Source organism: Psammomys obesus, unplaced genomic scaffold (assembly GCF_907164565.1).
Source record: "Psammomys obesus unplaced genomic scaffold, mPsaObe1.curated_primary_1811, whole genome shotgun sequence".
NCBI lineage: Eukaryota > Metazoa > Chordata > Mammalia > Rodentia > Muridae > Psammomys > Psammomys obesus.
The window spans coordinates 6,078,139-6,106,066 of NW_026590701.1; the positions used below are offsets into that span (position 1 = coordinate 6,078,139).

General features: G+C 41.9%; 1 protein-coding gene across 2 annotated transcripts in view; it reads left to right on the plus strand.

The window, feature by feature from the left end:
- Gad2 (glutamate decarboxylase 2) overlaps positions 1-27,928 on the plus strand; it is a 66,885-nt gene that overhangs the window by 10,704 nt on the left and 28,253 nt on the right. For both annotated transcript variants that reach the window (XM_055608619.1, XM_055608618.1), the window contains 2 exons: positions 2,435-2,550; positions 15,847-15,926. In XM_055608619.1, the coding sequence (XP_055464594.1) occupies positions 2,435-2,550; positions 15,847-15,926 (196 nt within the window). The remainder of the gene's footprint in view (positions 1-2,434; positions 2,551-15,846; positions 15,927-27,928) is intronic.

A 27,928-nucleotide genomic window follows, 5' to 3' on the forward strand; every position in this document is an offset into this window, starting at 1 on the left:
CAAGAGCTACAGTCCTAAACCAGGCAGTCAAGGTCACCCTCCCAAAAGAACAACTGGCAATGTCAGTGGATATTTTGGGTTGCCATGGCTTGAGAGAAAATGTTGCTTGCAACTGGAAGCCATGAACGAGGCTAAACACCCCATATTGCTGAAGACAACTGTTTTTTTGTTGTTGTTGTTGTTTTAAGGAATTCTCTAGGTCAAAATGTTATAAGTGCTAAAATTGAGAAAACATAGCCAGAGTGAAACTTCCTTAAAGCTCTCCTCTGATTCTGGCATCAGACAAATCCAGTCTGTCTTTCAACTGGGCATCTAATCCGAACGTTCTTGACTTGTTTTCTGCTGTCCTGGATCTGTAAGGTCTAACAGGGTAGTAACTGCCTGTATTCTGACTGCAGAGATGCCAAGGTCTGGTTAATGGATGCTTTAGACCAAACGGCCTTCTTGAGACTCCCAGGACTCGTGAGACAAAGGCCATAGCCTAGTCTGGGCTCTTCAGCTTGGCAGACCCTGCCTGCTCCTCAGCTAAAAGAAAAGCTTGATCAAACCACCCATAAAATAATCCTAAGAATTTCTCCTTTGGAGTGGGGCAGAGATCATACTTTCACTCACTCTGCTGTGCATTTATGCTTCCTGGAGAGCGGAATTCCTAAGCTTCTCAGCAATTCTGAAGAAAGTTCCATTGCTTGTTAAGCAAGACCCTCCTTACAGAGCAGAGCAAAACATTATCATGCCTTGGGGAAACACAGGAAATGTAGTTCTATATGGAGCTGAAATCAGCAAACAGCATTGTGTTAATGAATGCAATTGTATCTCAGGGATATCTTTGAGAAAAAAGATTGTTCGGAGAACTGAGCCAAGGGTGCTGAGATTAATGAACATGGATGTTTATCCTGAGTTCTGTGGAACCATTAGCAGCCTGCAGCAGCGCCAGGAGTTTATCCGTCTCAATTCAAGCACAAGATGTTGCTGGAAAAGAAAAGAAATAGCTATTTGTCACATCACAGCACCAGGATTTTACAGGCCTGATGCTGACTGGCTATGCTTATAAACTAGAGAGGAAAGAAAAAAAAATCTCTTTTCAAAAGTCTCTGCAAGATGGACATTGTGGTATATACATGAATCCCAGAATTTGCAAGGCTGAGACAGGAGAATCATGAGTTCAAAGCCAGCCTGTACTACATGATAAGACCTTTTAAAGAGCTAACAGAAACAATGGAATAAGTGAAAATCCCCTTTGAGGTGCTTTTGTTTTCTTAAGACAGGGTCTTTGTAGTCCTGGATGTTCTGGAGCTCACAATGCAGACCAGGCTGGCACACAAGCCCCACCATGCGCAGCATTTGAGGTGCTTTTCTTAGTGTGGGTGGACCCAGTGTATTTTCCTGAATCCTCTTAGCTATACCTTTGAATATGAATTTGAATATACTTCCAAGGAGCTATAAGGATTTTCCCTGAAATTTAGGTCAGGGTTTCTTCAACTTTTCCCACTCAATGGCCCATTTTAACCTGGGAAGTTTGTAGTCTTCCTGGGTTTGTAGACATATAGAATAAGCATATAAATAAAACAAACTGGTAATAAGTCATATATATTATTTTAAATTCTTTGTTATGTATTTAAGACACTTATTGAAGGCAAAAAAACAAATTTGCATAATAATGAGGTAGGTATGTTTGGTTTACAGAAAGAATTAAGCCTTGGCTGAATACTGGATGCTGCAGTATGTAAAGGCATCACCATCTTTACGCTTACTCCTTATTTTAATTTTATAATCGTGTGTTCATGCACAGTATCAAATGTCAGAAGCATACTTAGGCCGTTTCAGAAATTGTTGAGAATTCTGTCCTAGTCCTAACCAGTGTTCATCAGTTATTTGTGATAGTCATGCTAGCAACTCAGACAACAAATTTAAAAATCAAACATTCTAACACAGTACAGTCCAGATACATTTGTACATACCAGCTAAGAGCAAGGATGGAGAAATATTAAAAGTTTCTTTCCATAAGCAAGCCATTCATTTTCTGTAATAGCAGAAAATTTTTGTTTGTACAGTAAAAACATACAATAATCTTGTATCTGATGTGTCAGGCAGTGTTCATTGGCATTGCACAGCATGATGTGGTGAGCCTACTGAACATGGTATGTGTGTAAAACCAAGGTTACAGTGATGCTGTGTGATGTAGCGTGCGCAAACACTGCCAGAAACATCTTAGATTCATTATATGTTTGATTTTGAAATAATTTTTGTTATCGTGTATTCACAGTGTTTTTACTGCTGGCAACTTTGCCAACCCTCCCCCCACCATCAAATTCAGTTATAGGATCCCATACTGGGCTGTGACCCACTGTCCTAGATCAGTGGAAGTAAAGGATATAGCTTGCATGAGAAATGTTGATGGGGAATAGAAAAACATAACTGTTTCTGTGTCCTGTAGGTGGCGCCATCTCCAACATGTATGCCATGCTCGTTGCCCGCTACAAGATGTTTCCAGAAGTCAAGGAGAAAGGGATGGCTGCAGTGCCCAGGCTCATCGCCTTCACATCAGAGCATGTATGTGTTTATGTTCTTTCCAGCATAGATTATATCGATGAACCCAGTTGAATGACAAACACTTGGAAATACGTTTTCTACGGATGTTCTCTTTCCAAGGGATACTTCTTGAGAGAATGGGAGGGAGAGTTGAGTTGAGCTGAGCTGTCTATTGGGATAGCTTCCTTGTCCCTGAAATGTAGGGAAACTGCAAAGATAAAGCAGAAGTTACATTTTAAAGAAGTTTTATTTTAAAGAATCATTTTTAATTATGTGTGTGTGTGTGTGTGTGTGTGTGCGCGCGCGTGCGTGCGCGCGCACGCACATGTATGCTGGTGCTCACAGAGGCCAAAGTTCTCCCTGAAACTGGAGTTACAGGCAGTTGTGAGCCACACAGCATGAATGGAAACTAGACTACTTCTCTACAAGAGCTATACCTGGTTCTCTAACCACTGAGCCAATCCAACCCCAAAGCAGAATATTCTTTCATTCTGTCTCCAGGTCTCCATGTCTCTGCAATACTGTGTGTTGAGAGATAGGAGCAAGAGAAAAGGCAGTATGATTTTCAACTCTTCCAAATCACTGAAACAATGCTTTATTATAATCCAAACCCTACAAAGCCCTGTGGATGTTCTCTTTCTGATTAAAGCTGCAGTTTTAGTGATTAGATAGATTCAACACTTATGGTGCCTTTGGCCATTTAACTCTAATCTCTCTGACTTGATTTAATGCTGTTTTGGTTATATTTTAGCACAAACCAGCTTAGGGAAGGATTTAGTCTCCCTGCAGGTTTCAGGCAGTTCAGTCCGTTGTGGTGAGAAGGCATGGTGGAGCAGAGTAGTTCCCCTTGTGATGGGCTGGGAAGTAAAGCCTGGGCAAGCTTTCTCCTGCCGGCTTTTACTCTGTTCCCACCTCCAGCTCCCCATTCCAGGATGGGTCTGACTTTCCTCAGTTGATCATCTTTGGAAACACTACCATGGACATACCAAGAAATGCTCTGTACCAACTAGATCATTCTAAATCTAGTCAAACCACCAAGGAAGATTAGGCATCGCAAGTACCATAAAGATATGACATAGAGGCTTTTTCTATCTGATCTTTGAGCCAGATAGCTAACCAAGCACTTGCTCCTGCCTACCACTGGGGTGCTAGCTAGGCAGAGGCGAAGAACTCTGGTCATCCTTGTTGAATCCCATGACATAAACCTTCATGCACCTCCTATGCCCTTCAAAGACCACACACTACCCCTCTACTACCAGGTAGGCATGAGGATGATGCTACAGTCTGTTTCATATTTGTTTCAGAGAACCAGCTTTGCGTTCTCTGTCACCTGACAGTGCAGAGCAGCAAAGGACTTACATTGCAGCAGCCCATGCAACACTATAGGGACAGCCCCTGCTGACACAGGCCTCAAGATTTGACCCCCAGCAGGAAATAGCTTTAATTTTAGCATTTCTATGGATAAGACAAGCATAATGTTTCTTCTCCCTATTTCCCTAAGATGGATTCAGATCCACAAATAGTTAAATATTTCTGTATGCTCAGATGTTTTGATGTTAGACATCCTTTTCTTTGGCTCTCTAAGGTTGGTCTAGCAGCAAGCTGCCCTGTGCTCTCTGGCAGTTAGCTCTGCCTTCAGCATTAGCTTTTGGCAAAAATTGATATAGCCTTTTCTAGAAAGCTCAGACCATATGCTGTGAGAGTACTTTTGCTATGCTTTCTGCTCTTTGTATTATACTTGAAGTCCTTTCCTTCATTTTTAAGAGAAAGAAATGCAACTCAGCTGTTTATATCTCAATGCACATAATTAAAAATGATAATTTGATTATGAACCTTATCTAGAGTACCAATTGGCTATGGCTTTAGACTTTCCCCTTTGACACATGAATTATTGTCTTTATTGTGTGACATAGCTTCTTACTCCTTGACAGACTAAAAACACTTCAGTAAGTAAAGAGAATAAACTTACTTCTTGTGGAATGGTAGAATATACACATAAGAACTGGTGCAGACCCACACAGGCTCTGCATATTCTGCTAGAGTCCCTCTGAGTCATAGGAGCTTTGCTAATGTTGATTTAGTGGCCTTTTTTTCTTAGTGTCTTCCATTCCTTCTAGTGCTTACACTCTTTCCACCTCATTTTCCATAGGGTTCCCTGAGCCCTGAAGGGAGGGATTTGAGAGAGACATTCTATTTAGGGCTGAGTGTTCCAAGGTCTCTCACTCTATTGTCTGGCTGTGGGTCTCTGTGTCTGTTCCCATCTGTTGTAGGAGGAAGCTTCTCTAATGATGGCTGAGCAAGACACTGATCTATGAGCATAGCAGCATGTTATTAGAAATTATTTTGTTGCTACATTTTTTTCAAACAGTAGTATTTGGTTTTACCCTAGCTTCCTGGGCAAGCTAGTCTCAGGTTCTTGGTCACTCACGCACTGATGAGTATGGGTTTCACCTTGTAGAATGGGCTTTAAAGCAAATCAAGCATTGGTCACCCCCACAAGCTTTGTGCCACCATTGTCCCAGACTACCTTGTGGGCAGAACTATATTATAGATCAAAGTGTTTATAGTTGAGTTGTTTCTTTTACATTTCTTCTTTGGTAGTGGCCTCTTCCTTACCAAAGATGCTGGAACACAGGGCTGAGGGTTCTATGTAAGCACAGCTCACCTTCTCCATGTTCAATGAGTTGTGTAGGTGTTGTAAACTTAATGTTCTGTACTTTCCACGATCAAGTTTCTGGCTCAAGCTTTTCTTCATTTGAAGGTAATACTAGAGTATTACTTCTTGCTGGTGCCTGGAATAAACCTTTCGGTCTCCAACTGCCCCAGCATCTATGTACACCACTCACCCAGACCATTTTAGTACAGACAGATGCTTACAAGTAATTTCTGCTCTTGAAACTCCACACAGAAAACTCACTTGATTCTCATCTCTATTCCTGTGGGTCCGATTCATCATTTTCTGTAGCTTCCCTTGGCATCAGGGCCAAGGTACCTGTTCCCTATGTATTGTAGAGTTTACAATCATTTTGTTTGCACCTGCTCCTGAAATAGCTCCAAAAAGTCTGAAGGAATAAAATTATCAAGTCCTTCCTAAACCAACTTTTCTCCAGTCTAACCACGGTCAGTTCTTGCAGTGGGGTTTTTCCCATAAGGCAGAAACACAGGTTGCTGCTGTGCTGGTGTGGGAAGGAGCAGGGAGGGCAGGTGGCTGCAGTGTCTTCCTTGGTCTTTGAAAGGTGTTCCCAGCCTAATCCCTACAGGACTCAGATGAAAGCCACAGAAAGCACTTGCCTGGTGCCTGGGGCACAGGAATCTCTACATGTGTGTGCAGGTACTTTGGACAATCTTGCTTTATAGAGGGAGAAACCAAGCTCCAGGTAGGCCAGTGTGGCAGAGCCAGATCTCCAGCCCCCAGTCCTCTGCCAACCAGCACTGCTCTTTCAACTACTGGGTGGGAGACAGAATGCCTTCTGTGGCTGGGAGCTCCAAAGTTACTTGCAGTGTCTTGTCTCAAGTGATATTTTTCTCAGCTGGTTATTGCAGTGATAATAATTTCCTGGTATACCAAACCAGGTCGAGTTACTGTTATTTGATTCTGGGTGCTGATTTTGTCATCTGGCATGTTTAATTGGAACCATTGTCCTAGTTAGGGTTCCTATTGCTGTGATAAAACACCTTGACCAAAATTAAGTTTGGGAGGGAAGATTTATTTGGATTACACTTCTACATCACTATTCATCAATGAAGGAAGTCAGGACAGGAACTCAAGCAGGTAAGGAACCTGAAAACAAGAGGCCATAGAGGGATGGTGCATACTGGCTTGTTCATCATGGCTTGCTCTGACTGATTTCTTATAGAACTCAGGACCATCAGTCCAGGGTGACACCACCAACAATGGGCTTGGCCCTTCCCAGTCAATCACTAGTTAAGAAAGCGCTCTACGGGCTTGCCAACAGCCCAGTCCTATGGAGGTGTTTATCCCTCCTCTCCACTGACTCCACCTTGTGTTAAATTGACATAAAACTATCCAGCACAGCCATGGAGAGGAAAATAATGTTTAGCAACTCCGTAGCCATCACATGCAACTGGAAACTTCACACACTGGGTGGGGGAGGTCATGCTTTGTTTCCTACAAGACATCCCCCCACCAACCCAGAGACCAGTGCAGACTGGAACTTCATCTAGAAACCAAAGCAGACTAAAACTTCATCTAGCTGATTAGTAGAACACGCTATTATATTTTTCTCTGTGTTCAAATGAACTGCTTTCTTGAAAAACTTGCACAGGACTAAATTAAACAAGCAGCATCAGAAGTGGATGAGTCACTGAGCTGTAACAGAGACAGTACTGAGGCCATGAGCAAACCGTTCTAAGATGATTTCCCTGCACTATACAGCCTCACAAAATCATGACACTGGAAGGAACATACAGCGTCATCATTCCACATTCATCTTCTGCTGAATTATCACCTCCCCCAAGTCTTTCCTAAAAGAAAATCTTGAGAAAAAGTAATCTAATGACTTCTAAGTAAGTTCTTAAAAGCTGATATAAGGAGAGTTAAAATCCTAGCTCAAATCTCATCTGTCACTCTGAACCCTCAAAATCCCCCACTTTGAGATGTATTTCACATTTCTTTTTTCTTCTTGTGACATAAGCTCTTTCAGAAATAGCTTCCATGAAACAGCACAATGTCATCAAAGAAAAACAACCTTCATAATAGTAAGAGAGAGAAGGATCTTTTAAGCAGGACATAGTCGCTCTAATTTTCACAAGTCAACTACTGCATGTGTCTGTGTCTTCTAAAACACACCTTCTCAGGCCTCTCATGGGAAGTAGGAAATGACTCTCCTAAGAACATTAAAAAAACAGTTTACAGTTTTTATATGTGACATTCTGGAGGGAGTCAATTTCCAAAGTCTTTCTCCTTAAGTAACAAAAATACAAAAAGGTTTGGTTTTTTGTTGTTGTTGTTTTGTTTTGTTTTTTTAATGTTCCACAGAGCATGGAAAGGGTGACCCTCATGAAATGCACTGGCATGCACTGGGCGCAAGCTTAGCCTGGCAGTTCAACTTCAATAAGCCTGATTTGCCCTGCAGTTGTCCCTCATTTCCGTTCCACTCTCTTGTTGTTTTCTCTTCACACTTGCTCCTGACAAAGAACTTAAAAGCCAAGCCTGGGTGTAAATGATTATCACCTCAATCTACCTCTCCTGGGGGGATTTTTATAGCAGTGACTAATAAGGGGCTAGAGCAGTGTGCCATAATCCCTCGGCTGATACTTTTTTACTTTTTCTTCCTTCCCCTTCCCTTCCCTCCCTTTTCTTTCCTCCCCTCTCCTTCCCTTTTTCCTCTTCTCCCCTTCCTTCCCTTTCCCATCCCTTCACTTCCCTCCCTCCTCTCCCCTCTCTTTCCCTCCCCTCCCCTACCCTTCCCTCCTCTCCTCACCCTTTCCCCCTTCTCTCCCTTCCTCTCCCTTTCCTTCCCTCCCCGCCCCTTTCCCTTCTCTCTTGTATTGTTTACTTGAGGGAGATGGTAGCAATAACCCAATGTCTAAACTTAAGGAGTATTTGTTGTCATGGGAAAGGTCTAGAGAAAAGTCACCTTCCTTAAAACCCAAGAGGCTACGTCCCAATGTCATGTGCAAGGCCACGTTAGAAGTGCCTGGAGAGGCATATTTGTCTTCTGGTTAGTATAAATTAACTCAAAATGGTGACAACATCTGCTTGGCCTCCTCACAGGCATGAGTTCAGGTTAGTTACCTCATTTCCTATTCCCTGGTAAAAAGAGCAACTACTCACACAGTTGTTGGAAAGATGAAGTAAGCTAATAAATGAATGGGAAGGACAGAGCCTACTAGCTGACCCCTGGTGGCACTCCACAGGCGACAGCAGTATTGCAGCTATACCCAGATACCTTAGTGTCCCTTATGGAAAAGAGGTGAACCCATCCAGGAGAGACGAATGGAGCAGAGAGAGCGGTGAGATGAGAACATGTCTGGGGAATGTTTGATCTTTAAAATAGGTACACCTTCTTACCCCCAATAACAGAGCAATGCCCAAGAATTCACAGCACTGGAAGAATTTAAATTCTCTACTGCTACAAATAGCATTTTCAGATTTCCTTACAACTCCATAAGATATTTATTTTAAGAAATCTAGTAATTTGTCATTAGTTTTACTTGAAGATTTCAAAATTCCACTTGAGGTAACTAGAGAGACCAGAGGATGATATCACACTAGGTAAGAGTATGTGAGAACAAGAAGGACTGTGACTTGTAAGAACCCACTGAGGGTGCTCCATACATGCTTCATATATGATGTCTACAGTTCTCATAACAGTCCTGCATAGAGGCAGATCTTCAGTGAAGGTGAACCAACAGGTATGTGTGGGAAGCACACACAGAAGGGCAAGGGGAATTCTGTGGGACTGTAGATCACTGAAGAGTACAGGACCACTGACACTTGGAAATAGTCAAAGAGGCAGATTCTAGTTTATTCAGAGATTTGACTTTCAGATCTAGTTGTTGAAAATCACCTATTGTATAAAGATCTGAGAGATGCATCAGTCAAAAAGTGTCAAGATAACTGGTAGTTCTCAAAGCTAGAAGGTAGGGCATTTGCTGGAAAGTCTGGAGAGTTGGGAGCTGAGATTCCCAAACCACTGTCCTTTCTCTTTATTCATCTGAAGTCTGTGGGCTGCTTCTCTTTCACCAAGCAGACAGTCAGGATAGAAGAACGGGTGTTGTCTCATGGTTGGGAAGGGCCCATCCCAAGCCTTCTGGGCTGGGCAATCAGAAAACCCTCTGTATTTGCTTTTAGAATGGACCTTGTCCATTTAGTCCTCTGTGATCTGGCTAACACCAAACTCATACCTCAACACTAGTATTTGTGACTAGATATCTAAAACAATAAATAGTGAACATTTCCCTGGGTTTAAACTCTGAGTATCTGGCCAACAATGTCTACAAGCATTTATCAACAATATGTAAAATCTGTCCTCAGATAGTACCTTTGTCCCGTTATGAAACAGTGAACTAGTTAGTGCTCATTTTAATTTTATATGGCAGTAATGGGATGTTTCACAGAGGAGACATAAAAGGTCTCTCTGTGGAACTTATACAGAGACCTACATGGAATAAATATAGATAAATATAATTCTCAGAAATACAAATGAATGGTAAATACTGAAGTCCTAAAAGATGGGACAGTAAGCAAAGGCCATGAGTAAATATAAGCTTCACAAGCTCAGTGATGGCAGAATGACCAAACCACCAAACTAAAGAATGGGAGGGATGTGAGAAGCAGAAGAGATGACTGGGTGCTGAGGGCTGTCTAAATTGTCTTTGTTTTCTCCAAGACTAATTAGGGTTGTGATCCACTAAGAACTCTAGGAACTGCTTTGTCTCAGAGCTGCCTGTCATTCCACATGTCCTCCTGCCATCACCACAAGAGGGTGAAACTTGCTGTCCCTACTGGAAAGTGAAGGATCACAGGCTGGGGAGATGGCACAGCCAATAGTGTTTGCTGTGCAAATGTGAAGACCTCAGTTTAAACTCCCAGGACCCATGTCATGTGCACAGTCATGTGCATTCATAATCCCAATGCTGGAGAAGCAGAGATAGGAAAAATTCTGGAGCATGTTGGCCTGGGCAGCCAGCTACCCAATCAGTGAGCGCCATGTTTTATAAGAGACACTGTCTCAAAAGTAAGGTGGAGATTGGTTGAAGAAGACAGTCAATGTTGACCATGTGAATATGTATGCACACCACACACACACACACACACACACACACACACACACACACACACATACACACGAAGTCCTTCTTTCATCTCCCTGTTCCCAATTTCCCTGTTGTGCTCTTTGCCCCACAATCTCCCTTCCACTTGTACTATGCCCTCCTTTAAACTCTTTTTTTTTCAAGTCTAGGTTCCTTATTTACTCTCACTAGACACATGTATTTGACACTTAGAGGCTAGGATCATTTTGTGGTTCTAAGCCTGGGTAACCTCACTTGACATAATATTTTCCAGTTCCATCCATTTTGTTGGAATTTTCATGATTTCATTTTTTGTTACACCTTAATGCAGAGCTATTATGTATATGCACCGCATTTTCCCTATCCATCCATCCCTTGGCAGACATCTGGGCTGATTCCTGGCTACTATGAAAAGAGCTGCTATGCACGTGTCTCTAGAGTGTCCTTCGGGTATCTGCCCGGGAGTGGTGCAGCCTGGTCATGAGATAACTCTATTCAGAGCTGTTTAAGAAGTCTCTACACTGATTGCCATGGTGACTAACTAGTTAACACTCCTGTAAGAAATGTGTAAGGGTTCCTCCTTCTCCATACATTCTTGTCAGTATTTGTTGTCATTTGTTTTCTTGGCTGTAGTTATTCTAACTGAGGTAAGTTAGAATCCCAAATTAGTTTTCATTTGCACTTTTGTAATTGCTAGAGATGTTATGAACATTTAAAAATACTTATTTGCTATTTGTGGGTTTTTTGATAACTGTTCAGATTATTAGCCCATTTGTTGCTTGGCAGTTGGAGTTTTGAGGTGTCTAATTTTTGCTATTCTATATCTAGACATCAACCTCTTGTCTGAAGCATTGCTGACAGGGTTTTCTTCCATCCTACGGGCTGTCAGTTCATTCTGCTGATAGTTTCTTCTGCTGTGCAGAAGCTTTCACTTCATGAAGTCCCATTTGCCAGTTTGGGGGCCTGCTTTCTGTGCTAGTATGGCTCAGAAACTGTTGCCTGTAACTTTGTCCTGAAGCATTTTCCTCTAGCAGTGTTCAACATTTCTATATTAAAAATACAGAAATGAAACTCTCCATCAAACTGTAACTCTGGTTTAGTTTGAAATAAAAATCAAATGGGTTTTAATATTTGTTACTCATGAATGGAAATATGACTTAGTCCTAAATAAGTACTGAGCTCTGTCAAAGTTTGATTACATTTTCCAAATCAGGAGAGAGAAGAAGAATATGCCCAATGAGAGACAATAGAGTATTCTACAAATCTTCATTATTAAGAGGCAAATCTTAGTCCTTAAGGCTTCCAAATTTGTTCATAATTTTGTCTTCTGAAGCCACTTGGAATAATGCATCCTTTCCAGCCTCGTATTGGGACAGCCTTTCCTACATGAAGACCACCTGTCACTGTGCTTTTGATAAGCATTCTCCCTGGACACCTTCTTTTACCAGAATCCTCAGCATCCAGGAAGATTTGTTTTTAGATACTTCTCTCCTCTGGTTTATCCACAGCAGTTCTATTAGAAGAGGCCAAGAATTAAAAACGATCATCATATATTGTCTCACACATAGAAAGGCATTCCATTCAACTCATCTCCACTGTATCTTCCTCATTTAGTGTCTTTGTGACCCTCAGTTTCCTTCCTCCCCATGCAGGCCTTACTATTTGTGGATACCACTTAGCTATACGCCTTTGCTCCTCTTCCTTAAATATAAATAGTGTTCGGTGCCTAATTTTCTTTTCTCATGCCTCATATCACCTTTGTTCCCCATATTTAAGTTCTCTGTTGGGGCATGTGGATTTCCTTAAATGTGTAGCTCTTTTACAGCAATCAATTATCCTTTGTAATTACTCCTCAATTACAGATCCCAGTTCTTTCTCATTAAAGACCAGACAGAACTGCGCCTGTTGTGGGCAGATGCAGCAGATCTCTTATTCAGCAGCAATTTGCCAATCTGCAGATCGAAGCTTCAGAGCACATTCACTGAGGGGCACAATTTGAGGTATTCATGCTTTTTCATCCAAGACAGCTGGACTTTCTGCTCTGAGCACTCCTGGCAATAAGAGACTGAGCACTTCTTCCCTCTGAACTTCTGCTCTGGTTTCCCTCGTCTCTGCCAAATACGAAGGAGAAACAAATACAGTGGTGTGTGCAGTGGGTGGAGGAGAGACAGTTAGCACGTTTTTAAATCTCTGGCCCGAGGGAGAAACCTTTCCTCCTAGCTCCCAGGTGTCTTAGTAACGGATATCCGCTTTGTCATTCTGAGGCTGTAAACTGAAGATAACGGCCCTTTCTCTTTACTTCTGGCCATGCTGAGGTTTTAAAGTTCTTTCCTTTCGTGTGTCCCCTTTATTGGTTGATATTATTTGTTGCTGTTACATATGTGATTTCCTATTTTATTAGACAGTTGCCCTAAAAATCTACAAGTTAAGAGTTTATTCACTGCATACTTAAAATTTCAGATGAGTGGAGCCTGGGCATTTGAGAAGGACACGCCTCTTTAGAAGCTTAATTTAAAATTCCACTCAGCAGCCCTTCGGAGATGTAAATTGAGGGAGCTGCTCTCCTTTTGGACAGCTTAATGATCTGTAGTTAATAGTAAGAGGCTGATGGGCAGATGCAGTACAGCTGGGCTTAGGTTGGTCTTTCTCAGCTTTCCAAATGCAATAGTGATTACAGCCATCAAGACCCGGAAGCAAAAACATAAAGAGTGGGCAGCAGGCTGTCAGCATGACCCACCTGTCTAGCTCCAGACACACTAAACCTCCCAGAGCGCCAGAGAAAGAGTGCTGGACTTAGGGCCAACTTCTTTTCTCTTGAATGCATACAGTGTCACTACATTTGTGAAAAACTGAGTGTAGGTTCTTTGAAGCTTTACAGGGGAGCACAGAGGAGAAAGAGTTCTTAAGATGTGGTGTGAGGGGGGAGGACGGGTAATAGACCAGAAGGGACTACTGGAGGAGGGAAGAGAGCTAGCCAAGGAGGAACAGAGGATAAGGGAGAGGACTAGAAGAGATGGATCAAGGAAAAAATATATGTATGAGAACACCATAGTGATAACTCATCACTTTGTATGCTGATTTAAAAAAAAATCAGAAGGAAGAAAGAAAGGAAAGAAGAAAGAAGGCAGTCTTTGAAGAACAAATTGTTAAGTCTGAGAGTCATACACTGCATTATACTGGAGGCAGTTGCTGAGTGTGAAAATTTGGTTCTGGGCTGGGGGACAGCTCAGTGGGTAAAACATAGCGAGTTCTGAGCCCCAGAACCCACATAAAAAACAGCTGCACACAATATCTGAAATCCCAAAATGTCTCCCCTGTGAGATGGAAGATGTAAACATGAGAGAAGAATCCAAAGCTAGCAGGCCAGAGTTAGCCTGGCTTATGTTTGAGAGGAAGAAAAAAAAAATTACAAGGTGTTACCATCACATCCGTTAGAAGATTGTCCTCAAGAGCCAGAAAAACACAAGCCAATTTCAGAGAGCTGACACAGTAGAACTACTTGAAAGGGAGAGTCAGTGATAGCGTGGGCTATCAACCTGTCTCCAAAACAAACTGAAATCATGAATAGTGGTGAAAATGTGGAGGAACTGCAACATTTGGGCGCTGTTGGCAGCTGTGTAATGATGGCACAGTAGAGGGTAGTATGGCAGTTTCTCTAAGTTAAAGTTGTATTAACCATATGGTCCAGTAATTCTGCTTCTAGGCATCTACCTCACACAACTGAAAGCAGCATCTTAAAGAAGTGTCTGTACATGTGTGTTTCCAGTAGAACTATCCACAACATCCCAAAGGTAGACGGAACCTGAATGTCCATGGCAGGATGACAACACAAACAAAATATAGTGAATGTTCTGCCTGAAGTAGTTCAATTTGCAGAGACAGAGAATAGGATGGTGGTTGTTAGGGGTGAGGAAAGAGAGAATGGGGAGTTACTGTTTAGTGAAGAGTTTTGGTTTTACACAGTGACAGAGTTCTGTGAAATAGATCTTGGTAATTATTGCACAACAATATAAAAATAGCTGTGAACACAGAAATGGCTGTTTCTCAGATATGGTTAACATGCTACTTAAGTTATACCATAATGTGTTTCACCACACTATTTTAAAAAAAACTAGTGATTACCCAACTCTCCCCCCTTCAAACTATAATAACAACCAATCTGGCAAGAGAGATCTATGAGTGCAATAGTGGCATGAGTGATACAGCATTTCCCTCTGTGGAGCAGCTTGAAAGCATGCTCCACAGAGGGAAATGCATGCCTGGCATCTGACCAAGGCCCCATGGCTGAAGAGTACATCGGCTCCAGAGGAAAACCTACTACTAGTTATTATTTTGCTAACTTGACACTGTATCAGATTGCTCTCCAATTTCCTATTTCTATAGGGTATTTTAGCTCTCAAACCCCACCAGAGAAGTCTTTCTTTGTTCAAGAAATAGTGGTTAACACAAAAACTCAGAAGTAGTTAAAGTATATAGATTAAATGTCTATGGAGAGCTCAACCACAGATGGTATATCTATATCACACCCCACCACTCCCAAAAGGCTCTATCATGGGGTCATAAGAGCCAGAGGTCAAGGAAGATCAGATGGAAATAGTGTCTTTTGGACACGACAGGATCACTGCAATTGCATTTGCCTGTACAAGACCTGCACAACATAAAGCCAGTCTACATTCTATAATAGAACGTGGAGGGCCTCTGAAACCCCTTCTCTAGGTGAGGCTCTATTGAGAATGATGACTGCTGTGAAAGGGAAAGTGACTTTTCTTTAAGAGTATGGTTTCATGCGACTCCACCAAACTCTACTCAGCAGGTTATATGCAAGGAGGAGGAGGAGGAAATGGAAGAGGGGGAAGAGGAAGAGAAGAAAGAGGAGGAGAAGAAGAAAGAGGAGGATGAGGAATAGGAGAAGAGAAGGAAGAGGACGATGACGAAGAGAACAGAGAAGATGAGGATGAGGAGGACAAGGAGGAGGAGAAAAAAGAAGAAGAAAAGGAAGAAGAAAAAGAACAACAGCAAAAAGAATGAAAACAAGATGACGACTACAATAACATGAAGTTGGAAAGAGTGCAAAAGGATGTGCAGTAGATTTGAGAAGAGATAAGGGGAGGAGTGGAGGCAAATATAATCAAAATATATTGTATGCACATATGAAATTCTCAAAGAATTAATTAAATAGTATGTTTATTTTGAAGCATATAATAAATAGGAAGGCTAGAGAGATGGCTTAGTGGTTAAGTGCACTGGCTGCTCTTCTCAACGACCTTGGTTTGAATTCACAGCACCCTCATGGCCGCTCACAATTGTCTGTAACTCCAGTCATTGGGGATCCAATGTCCTCTTCTGGCCTTTGTGGGTACCAAGCACCCATATGGTACACAAACATACATGCAGGCAAGATACACACACACACACACACACACACACACACACACACACACACATATATATATATATATTATTTTTTTAATTAAAATGTAAAGGAGAAAAGCTAGCAGGGAGATTAGATCTGGTCTTTGTAAAGAACTAATCATAAATGTGCTTTTGTTTTCTTAACAGAGTCACTTTTCTCTCAAGAAGGGAGCTGCAGCCTTAGGGATCGGAACAGACAGCGTGATTCTGATTAAATGTGATGAGAGGTGAGGAATAAACCTGCAACCCTGTTGGTTAACAATTTAAAATTTCCCCACAAGTACCTCTTTGTCTGCAAAGAGGTTGTGACTTCTGGGCATAAATGCTTTGGTCTGAGACATGACCAGGCCGTTCCTTTGGAGCACAGGATTGCTTGTATTCTCCAGATGTTCCTTGAAACCATGGAGCCTTGCATAATTCCTGGATAAGCTGGAACCTTTGTTAAATCAATCAAAACTGTCTTCTCTAGCCGGTGTAGAGGGATGTTTATCTCTTGGGCACATTAGCAGCAGATGATTGGAGCAGTGATTGATGCTGAGGCAGCTTAGCAGCATGGATTATGTAAACTTACTGAAGTAAATGATACCTCATCAACAGCTTTGGGCAGCAACTAAAGGGTTCTCTTGAGGAAAGTCTGTCTTTATTGGCACCCAGAATTCATAGCTTTCTAGGAAATGGGTATGATACCATTATGAGGAAAGTAGTAAAAAGCATCTTCAGGCTCTCCTGAATGACTGACTGATAAATCTAGAACTTATGAAAAATCAGATTCAAGCTTTAAAGGACTAGGTGAGAACTTTCACTAAATTAAAAGAAAGCAAGTCAGTGAGACATTGATTGGTCCAAAGGTGTTTATCAGACAGCTGTGCTCTGACTGCCACCATGCCAGCAGGCACCGGAAAACTCATCTCAGTTCTCTGACAGCAGGCAGTGTTGGTGGTAAGACACCATAGATCAGAAGAGGACTGTACGTTTAGATTTTCAGTGTTGGGTATATTGTGGCTGGAATGGTGAGTTTGCCCTTATTTTTCAACAAAAGGTTTGCAGTTGGAGGGAATGTTCTAGTGGAGGAAATCGGAGTACACCTTCAGAAGGGCAGACCCACAGCCATATGTGGAGGGAGATCAACACAGCTATCCTCCTTTGATTGGTACTCATGGGAGCTGGCTTTGGTGGTCTGTTTAAAGTGAAACTCAGCCCTTAGTTGAAACTGTAAGGAACAGATGTCACATGTATTCTATTTAAGTTTTCATTTGATTGGACTGTGTTCTCCTAAGTTGAAAATCAAAAAGCATTCTAAGTTTATATAGACTCAAATAAAAGTAGAGTAAGATAGGGCAATATAAACAGGCAGTTCATCACTTGTGGTCTTAATAGAGAATACCATAACTGACAATTATTTTTCTGTGTAAAATTGAATTATAACCAAAAGAATAAGGTGTAAAGTAACTCATAAGCCCAAATTTAAGAGTTTTCTTTCCTTGCTAGTAAGAATGTTACTATTCTCAGTGATAGGTTACTGAATCCTTATTCATGTCTCACTGGGTCTATTCTTTTTCTCAAAGTTGGTATAATCTCACTTGGAAGTAATAGGCACAGGGTTTTTTTATAATTTTTATTTTTATATTAATTACAGTTTATTTACTTTGTATCCCAGCTATAGCTCCCTCCCTCATTCACTCCCAATCCCACCTTCCCTCCCTCTAAATCCCTCTCTCCCTCCCTCATCTCCTTTCTGTCCCTCTCCAAGTCCACTGATAGGGGAGGTCCTCCTCCCCTTCTATCTGACCCTAGTTTATCAGGTCTCATCAGGACTGGCTGCAATGTCCTCCTCTGTGAGGCACAGGTTTTTTAATTAGTGGAATCCAAATTAGTGGCATGTTCATGTGTCTTAAGGACAGAAAAGTACATTAATATTTAGGGGAATATATTTGTGAATATTCTAATTTTAAAATTAGAATAAGTCACTTAAGAAAAATGTTTCTCAAAGCAAAAGAAATGTGTGTTTTATGAATGATAATTTGGAAGGGTACAGAATTCATATATGATCAATATGGACCCTGTGAGTGACTGTTTTAGCTACAGTACAAAGGTAGGCATGATGCCTGTGTTTACAGATGGCACAAATGCCACGGAATAAGCAACAATTGATGAAGAATGGGAGTATGACTACAGGGGAGTCAGACATTGGTTCATACATATCTAGTTGTACCTCTGGAGGAAGAATGGTGAGAATTAAACAGATAAAAAGGAAAGGGAAAATGTTTCAGGCAGGGAACAGAGCAAATTCCAAACATGAATCACATAACAATTAAGGGTAGAAAGATGTGGTCACAATGCCCTTGTCAGGAAGGAGCTCAGGAGCCATGTTAAGCTGACTTTCAGTTGAAATCACAGAATGCCACTACGGTGTCTTTGACAGGGAGGTAACAGCAGAGCTGTTTGTAGGATCATCTTAAATGAGGACGGCACGTGGATTAGAGGCCAGGCTTTGGCAGCAGTGGTGGTAACATGAACCAGGAGCGGCAAAGAGTCGGGAAGATTGCATGGAGACTGCATGGAGTGGCACACAGGCTGAGGGGTGGGCCAAGGATAGATGCTGGACTCTGGCTTCCCGCGTCAGGCAGTTCAGTACTGGCACAGTGCGCACGCAGTTCTTCATCTCCTTTAGTCTGGAGGCTTCCCTCCGCTGTCCTTTGCCTTTCATGAGATGCTTTGTTTTCTTTTCTGTTTTAATTTCTTTTCTTTCTCTCTTACTCTGATGCCCAGGCTGGCCTTCCTGCCTCAAGTTCCCAAGTGCTGGGATTCCAGGTATGCTTGAGAATACCTAAGCTAGATCATTTATTTGGATTGTCTGATTTTTGTCGTGATTCAATTCAAGGGATGTGTCTGGAGCAAGACTTCCAGGGAAGCGTGACTTTCTCCTGAGCATCTCCTCAGGAGGTTGGACTCATTATTGCAATGCCAACTATAAATATAAAATAACTGCACCCTCTTTGCAGTGAGTGCATGATTTGAAGAGGTAGCTATGTGTCCTGCGGCATTCAGCCCCTAGTTAGTTGAACATTCACATCTAATTCTTACCTGAATTGCTCTGATGGTTGCAAATGGTCACTTTCTAACTCCATCGTTTCTTGTCAATCCCTGCATTCCATAGACAGGAGGCTCATTCTGTGTTTTTTGTGTCTTCTCTTTTTCCCTCTTGCTCTATCAGCCACATGGACTCATGGGTAGTTTCAGAAACTAATTCTCTCCTTTACCGTCTCCCACTCACTCTCTCCACTCTCTTCCATTTCTCCATTTCTTTTTCTTTTCCCTTCAGACTTCCCTTCCTATTATCTCAATTGCTAGTAATTTGCTGCAACTGTACAGAAGATAACTCTGACAGAGACACAAGAGACACATGATACCTAGTTGCCACGGTGGTAGCAGGACTTAGTGGCTGCACCCAGCTCAGACAACAAGAATTCTATTAAGCTATTCTGACTAATGTCCTTAGAAGCAAATTAACTCCTAGTGTTCTGTACACAGTTTTTGCTGTTTTAAAAACACTCCCCCAGCTTTTGATATTACACCTCCCTGTGCTTGTTAAAGTACCACATTTTTGTCCTACAATTTACTAAAACAACTGAAAGTGTAAATAATCTGGGGTCATTAAACTGAAGCTGTTAATGACTTCCTTCAGGCCCCCGGGGAGCACCTGAGAGCACAAAAACAGAACAGACTATACAAGAGACACTGAACCAACCAATTATTACAGAGCAGAGCGGGAAGCCAAAGCATCCAATTTCCTTTGAGTTTCTACACAGAGACTCAAGGGACTTAGGTTGCCCTATATGAGGAAGTGACAGAACAGTAACAACCCAGACCCATTGCTTATTACACGTAGGCACAGCCCGCCTGCTGCACATATTGATCTAATGAAGTCATTTCATTAGAACACAAAGTGGTATATTTGCCTCACGGGATCCCTTACTGACACAGTCTATTATGATATGTGGCCACACTGGCAACAACTTAAAACAATATGGTGAGGTGTCCTTTCTCATTCAGCTTATAACATACCTACAGATGCTATGTCCAAGGTCATCTGGCTGGTAAGCGAAGAGTCTGGACTCAGAGAACTGCTCCATTTCACCAATTAAGAAGACTATTTTCTTCTCCATAATTAGTACAGACAAATGCAAAACAGCATCTTAACTTCATTGCATGCACATTTCAGGGGCATCCCATGCCCACACCTTAAAACCATCGCAATGACAGTATGCCCATCAGACAACAGCTCATCACCCTCTCCTTGCCAGCCAAGCACCATTTATTTTTATTATATATTCTCTAAGAATTTGGCAGAGTATTTTATCACTCTTGGTCCCCACTCAGAAAAGTATGTTCACACAGTGACTTTTGGCAAGAAGTTTTAGCATAATACCCCCAAGGTTTGTCTGTTTCTATCGTGGAATATCTACCTTTTCAGGGGTAAATGACATCCCATTGTACCCGTGAGTACCACATTTGTTGATTCATTTTTCAGTTTGGGGTATGAGAATCCATTAGCTCCTTGGTTAAATTTATTCCTGAGTATTTTGTTCTTTTGAGTTGAAATGTGTTGTTTTCTTGCTGGCATATAGGATACAACTGATTTTTTCCCCTGTGGATTTTGGTGTCAAGCAATCTCACTGTATTCATTATTACTTCTAAACAATTTTTTGGTCGAGTCTTTAGTGTCCTATACATTTGATCATGTCATCTGACAGAAGAAACCTTTCCTTTCTGTCACATGTGGCTGGGTTTTCCTTTCTTTTCTTGCCTGGTATCCCTGGTTAGGACTTACAGTGCTATGTTTTCCAGAAGTGACAAGACATGTCATCCTTATCTTGTTTCTGGTCTTCCCTCCCAACTTTTCAGCACGGAGTACAGTGTGCTAACTGTGGGCTTTCATATATTGCCTCAAGTGTATTTGCATACGTTTTTTCTACACCTAATTCATCAGGAGTTTTTATCATGAAGAGTTGTTGACTCCTGTCAAATGCTGTTCCTGCAGCTATGAAGATGTTCATGTTTTTGTCTTTCATTCTGTTGATTTGATGTATTATGCTTTTTTTTATTTGTGTATGTTGGCACACCAGGTATCACAAGATAAATCAAGTTTGGCTGTGGTGTTGGATCCTTTTGAAATATTGCAGTGTTGAGCTTCTCGGTTCCCTTTAAGGTTCTTTCATCTGTTATTATTCTTTGGGCTTCATCTCTTATGGTGTCTTTTCCTTACTTTCATATCAAGGTAATTCTGGCCTTGAAGAAAGGGTTTGGAATAATAATTTCCCCCTTATACAGAAGACAGTAGACATTCTTGGTAATCTCTATTTAAATGTTTAATGAAATTTACTAGTAAAGCCAGTAGATTATGAGGTAAGTTTTGATGGTAAAATTTTTTATTACTGATTCAATCTCTTTACTTGTCAAAGCTTGGACTTTCCATTACCTAAAGAAGAATGTTTGCAGAAAAAATATTTAAGATATATTTTATTTTTATTAATTATAGTTTATTCATTTTTGTATCCCACCTGTAGCACCCTCCCTCTTCCCCTCCCAATCTCACTCTCCCTCCCTCTTCTCCACCTATGCCCCTCCCCCAGTCCACTGATAAGGGGAGGTTCTCCTCCCCTTCCTTCTGATCTTAGTCTATCAGGTCTCATCATGACTGGCTGCATTGTCTTCCTCTGTGGCCTGGTAAGGCTGGACCTCCCTGAGGGAGAGGTGATCAAAGAGCAGGCCACTGAGTTCATGTCAGAAACAGACCCTGTTCCCATTACTAGGGAACCCACTTGGACATTGAGCTGCCATGGGCTACATATGTCCAGGGATTCTAGGTTATATCCATGAATGGTCCTTGGTTAAAGTATCAGTCTCAGAAAAGACCCCTGTATCCAGATTTTTTGGTTCTGTTGTTCTCCTTGTGGAGCTCCTGTCCCCTCCAGATCTTTCTATTTCCCCCTTCTTTCATAAGATTCCCTGCACTCTGCCCAAAGTTTAGCTATTAGTTTCAGCCTCTCTTTGATATCCTGCAGGGTAGAGTCTTTCAGACGCCCTCTGTGGTAGGCTCCTGTCCTGTTCTGTTTTCTTCCTCTTCTGATGTCCATCCCTTTGCCTTTCTGAATGAGGATTGAGCATCTTACCCAGAGTACGCCATCTTGATTAGCTTCTTTAGGTGTACAGATTTTGGTATGCTTATCCTATATTATGTGTCTAGTATCCACTTGTGAGTGAGTATATACCCTGTGTGTCTTTCTGCTTCTGGGACAGCTCACTCAGGATGATCTTTTCCAGATCCCACCATTTACCTGCAAATTTCATAATTTTCTTGTTTTTAATTGCTGAGTAGTTTTCCATTGTGTAAATGTACCACAATTTCTGTATCCATTCCTCGACTGAGGGGCATCTGGGTTGTTTCCAATTTCTGGCTATTACAAATAGAGCTGCTACAAACATTGTTGAGCAAATGTTCTTGTTGTATACTTGAGAATCGTTTGGATATATGCTTAGGGGTGATATAGCTGGATCTTGAGGTAGCACTATTCCTAATTGTTTGAGAAAGCACCAGATTGATTTCCAAAGTGGTTGTACAAGTTTACATTCCCACCAGCAGTGGAGGAGGGTTCCCCTTTCTCCACATCCTCTCCAGCATGTGTTGTCACTTGAGTTTTTGATCTTAGCCATTCTGATGGGTCTAAGGTGACATCTCAGGGTTGTTTTGATTTGCATTTTCCTGATGACTAAGAATGTTGAGTTCTTTAAGTGTTTCTCTGCCATTCAATATTCCTCTATTGAGAATTCTCTGTTTAGTTCTGTATCCCATTTTTTAATTGGATTACTTGATTTGTTGCTGTTTAACTTCTTAAGTTCTTTATATATTCTGGATATTAGCCCTCTGTCAGATATAGCCCTCTGTCAGACAGTCTGTAGGCTGTCGTTTTGTTCTGATGACAGTGTCCTTTGCTTTATGGAAGCTTTTCAGTTTCATGAGGTCCCATTTATTGATTATTGATCTTAGAGCCTGTGCTGTTGGTGTTCTGTTCAGGAAGTTGTCTCCTGTGCCAATAAGTTCATTTAAAGAGTGTCATTGTTCTTAACTTTAATGGACGAGTATCTAGGGTACTACCTTTGGTATAATACTGACACTTACTTTGAGATAGATGATTTTAATTGTGTCACAGAAGTGACCTGGTTTTCTTAAATTACCAGGAATTTCTTTTTTTCTTCTCTCCTTCTCTCCCTCCTTCTCTTCCTCCCCCTTCCTCCTTCTCTAGAATAGATGTTGCTGAGTGTTGAAATGCCTTTCATAGCTAGATGTGCTGGCACATGCCTGTAATACCAGAACTTGGAAAACAAAGGCAGGAGTAGCTGGAGGCCAACATAGGAAAGTCCCCTTCCCAAAGGAAAAAGAAATGACCTTCTTACATCAGTTGGGGCATAACTGGGATTTGCTCATTTTGTCTATTGCTGAGATTTTCTAATAGCTCCCACTTTATATACATTCGAGAAATTCCACATGTACACACCTGTGACAAATTTTACCTGTACACACCTGTGACAAATTCCACCTGTACACACTTGTGAAAATGTTGCTTGGTTCTGCTGAATCTATAATTTCTTTGTTGTCAAAGAGCTCCAAATTTCTTGGAGATCTTGTAATATTATTTGTAAACTGTTTCCATATTTAACAAAGCCAGCAAGTTTCAGAAAATGAGTTCCATTCTTTTCTCTATGAATTTTAACCCATTATTACTCATGGTAGACTTGTCAAGACTTACCCCAAAAACCCAGTGGTTGCTGCTTGGAGCAGCTTTCTTCATGCTTGTTTTTCTATCTTTGGCTTTTGGGGGTTTTGTTTGTTTTTTTTTTGTTTGTTTGTTTTTTGTAATTAGATTTTTTTTTCAATTTTTCTGTACATCTTGGTTTTTTTTTCTTTCTTTTCTTGCTCCCCCAGTCCCCGTGTGTGTGTGTGTGTGTGTGTGTGTGTGTGTGTGTGTGTGTGTGTGGTGTGCCTGTTTCTCTGTCTCTGTGTCTGTCTGTGCAGAGGTCAGGGAAGGACACTGGATGCCCTCTGTTGCTTTCTGCTTCGTTTCCTGAGACAGGGTCTCTCACTGAAGCTGGAGTCACCATTTTTTCTCTTGTTTGTTTATTTTTCTTTTTTATTTTAGTTTATTTACTTACATCCCAAGGGTGACCCTCCCTCTTTTCTTTCCAGTCCCACCCCTTCCCCTCCTTTCCCTCCCCCCCAAACAGAGAACTCCCCTTTCCCCTTATCAACCTTCCCCAACACATCAAGTTGCACCCAAACTGAGCATATCTTCATTCCCTGAGGCCAGGCCAGGCAGCACTGCCAAGGGGAAGTGATCCAAAAGCAGATAATAGGGTCTGTGTGAGAAATGACCTACACACACACACACACACACACACACACACCCAGAGACAGACAGATACGCAGGTGCCCCACATGAAGACCAAGCCACCCTTCAGCCACATGTGAGCAAGTGGTCTAGGTCCAGACCATGCATGCTCCCTAGATGTTTCAGTCTCTGTAAGCCCCCATGGATCTGGGTTATTGTCTATTGGTCTTCTTGTGAGGTTCCTTTCCTCTCCTGGTCCTTCCATATTTCCCCTAACACTTCCACAGGACCACCCCCACCCCCAGCTCTGCCCATGCTTGACTGCAAGTCCCAGCATCTGTCCTGATCCTCTGCTGGCTGGAGCTTCCCAGATGACAGTGAAGTTAGGCTCCTGTCTGCAAGCATAGCAGAGCATCATTAATAATGTGAGGGGCTGGCTCTCTACTGGGGGGTCGGTCTCAAGTTGGGCCAATTATTGGATGGACATTCCCTCAATCTTTGTTCCATTTTTATCCCTTACTTTTTATTTACTCATTTGTTATTTGTTTGTTTTAGATTTTTTTTTTTGAGACAGGGTTTCTCTGTATACCCCTGGCTGTCCTGGAACTTGTTCTGTAGACCAGGCTGGCTTCCAACTCAGAGATCCCCCTGCCTCTGCCTCCTGAGTGCTGGAATTAAAGATGTGCCCACCACTGCCCAGCCTATTTTCTTTTTTAAAAAAAATTATACAATATATTTGATAATGTTCTTTCCTCTTCTCCAACTCCTCCCAGATCCTCCCTACCCACCACATTTCATGTTCTCTCTGTCTCTCCAAAACAAACAAAAATTAAAGCAAGCAAACAAATAAATAACAAAAATCCAATAAGACAAAAGAATACCAAAACAAAGCCCCCAACAAAACCATGAACCATGGAGTTCATTTTGTCTTAGTCAACTACTCCTGAGCATGGGGCCTGCCCTGGGGCATGGTTGATATACCCAGTGACACTCCCTCAGAGAAAACAGTTTCCCTTTCCCAGCAGATTTCAACTGCAAATAGCTTCTTGGTTAGGGTAGGGCCCTTTGTCCACTTTTCGCTCTCAGGGTTGAGTCTTTTTTTTCTATGAGTCTTTCTGAATCTATGTGGGTCTTGCGTACACTGTCACAGTATCTGTGAGTCAGTGTGAACATCAGTGTGGTTGTGTATATGAGGTGCTGTTTTCTTGGAGTGTTCCATCACCTCTGGCTCCTAACAGATTTTTTTGCTTCCCCTTCTAAGCAGATCCTTGACACTTGAGGGGATGGGTTTGATGAATATATGGCATTTAGGACTGAGTATTTAGTGTTTCTCACTCTCTGAGCATTGCCCAGTTGTGGGTCTCTGTGTTAATTCCTATCTACTGTAGAAAGTCTCTCTGATGAGAGCTGAGCAAGGCTGTGCTCTATGGGTACAGTAGTGTGACAGTAAAAGTAATTTTATTGCTATGCCCCATTATCAGAATAATAATAGTAGGTTTTGTCCTAGGTCCATGCCCTATCTATTTTAAGTTCTTGCCTACCTGGCAGTATCAGGTAGGTTCCATCTCACAGAGTGGGCCTCACAGCATGAATTGAAAAGGGGGTTTACACAGGGTCTCACTATGCAGCTCAGGCTGTATCGAAACTCACTATGTGGACTGGCTGGCTTTGAACTCACAGAGAGCCTCCTGCTTCTGCCTTCTGAGTGTTAAAGGAGTGTGTCACTACACCCAGCTACATCATTAATTTTTAGTGTTCTACAAAAGCCATTGTCATTTTATTCTGACTTCATGTTATTTAGAATAATGGTTTAGTACATGATGTTGTATGTTAAACAGTGTTTTGTGTTTTGCATTTTATAGTGTTTATGCTTCCCACTCCATTTAGTACAGGTCCACCCTTGCCATTCACGAGCTCCATGTAGGAAGGCAGTTACTGCCTTTGGGTCCATGGCCATGCAGGGATGCACCACAGACCACAATTCATGGTATCACACCACAAAGACTTTCCTACTGACTAGCATCTTTCTGGAATTTTACTCAGGCAACTTTGTATCTGACAGTATAGTATGACTTTTTAAAAGCTATACTTTACCAAAACCTTCAATATGAAGTCATACAAAACCCTCAGCTTGGTTCCTCAGCCCTCACTCAGCTGTCAGTTCCTTCTACCATATTAATGGCTGGCACTGCCGGTTATTGTGAGGTTATTGGATGTGTAAATGTGAAAGGCATTTGTGTTGTAGAGATCCCAGTAGGCCAGGCATAGAGAATAGAAAGCCGCCATAAAGAACCTCTTATGTACTATGAGGCACTTATCTGGAAAGGCTAGAAACCACCCAGGTAGCTCCAAGTCCTCAGGAAAGCCTGCTGGTGGCCACCCAACGTTCTCTGCCCCATGGCATATGAGCAGGCAGAGGGGGTGTGCGCTACATCTGGAGCCACTTCTGCTTGCTGCCTGATAGCCACAGGGCTCTGGACCATGGATAATATGGACAGTCTTTATCTGGCTTGTTGCTTTATTACAGTGCTTCCCAGGCCGAGAATACGTTGCTAGAGCATTATTTCTCTACATTTGAACCTGCGTCTCCCTGCATCATAATCATCTGCATGCATGTTCAAAATGCAGCTTCCTATCTATTTGTCCATTTCTCCTGCATGTTAGCATGGAGAAGGCCTGGAGCATAAACTATTCTGTCACCTTATACACCAGATCATAAAATAATATCTGCACATTGTAAGTGCTTATAAATATCAGCTCAATAACTTAATTCTTCAACTCTATACCGACCTACTGAATCAAAATCCCTAAGACTGAAGCCAAGAAATTTACATTTTAAAACAGTATTTGAGGCATGCTAAGTATTAGGCATTGGTGTCCAAAAGTAATTCAGTGAATTCTGACGTCAAAAAATGCAAAGGTTGTTTCGGTGTTGTTCAGCAACCAGTGTTGTTCAGGCAACCACATTGTTGCGATTTTGTGGGTACATATTCCCTGTCCTGTCTGGAGGACACTGCCTATCAAAGGCATCATGAGTCTCCAGCTCTTGTGATTGCTCGGCCTCCTCTTCTGCGATTTCCCGGAGCCTTGGGTGTAAGGGTGGCATTACAAGTCTGTCACCTGGAGTTGGGCATCCCACAGTCGCTCTGCGCTTTGTCCAGTTGCAGATCTCAGCAGTAGTCCATATGCTGCAAAAGGAAACTTCCTTGACTAGGGGGATACATGTGCATCTGAGAAACACTGAATGGGTCCTCAGGCTGTATAACATGTGTGCCGGGTGGGAAGAAAAGATCTTGAATTGGGAGCAGAGGAAACAACATGGGAGGAGTTAGAGAAGGGAGGAAGTGTGGATGTGCCATAGATACAGTGCTCACAGATGAAGTTTTCAAAACAAAATAAAATTAATAAAAAACAATGATAAGTCTTGTGTCCACAGCCCCATACTGTCTGTCTGCTCAGATGTTAATATTCTTGAATTCCAACCTGGAAATGAAATAGAAAGTAAATTCTGCATTCACTCCTGTTTCCCAGGCAGATTTAGATGATCGATTCCTGAAAGCAGAATGTTTTCATCAAAGAATATAACCGTTCCTCAGTTTCCTTCAGGGATGTGGCCACCAGAAGCCTATCCACGCCCCAGGAGATGGTCCCACACACATTCACACACGACAAACACAAAGCAGGCTTAGTGGTTAGAAAAAATAGAAGAGCATATGCATGTGGGAGGGGAAAGTAGTGATGATGCAGATGGGGAAGAATTGGAGGAGAAATGATGGAAGGTGAAATTTGATCAAAACACAATAAATGTGTGCATAAAATTCTCAGACAATTAACAAAGAAGG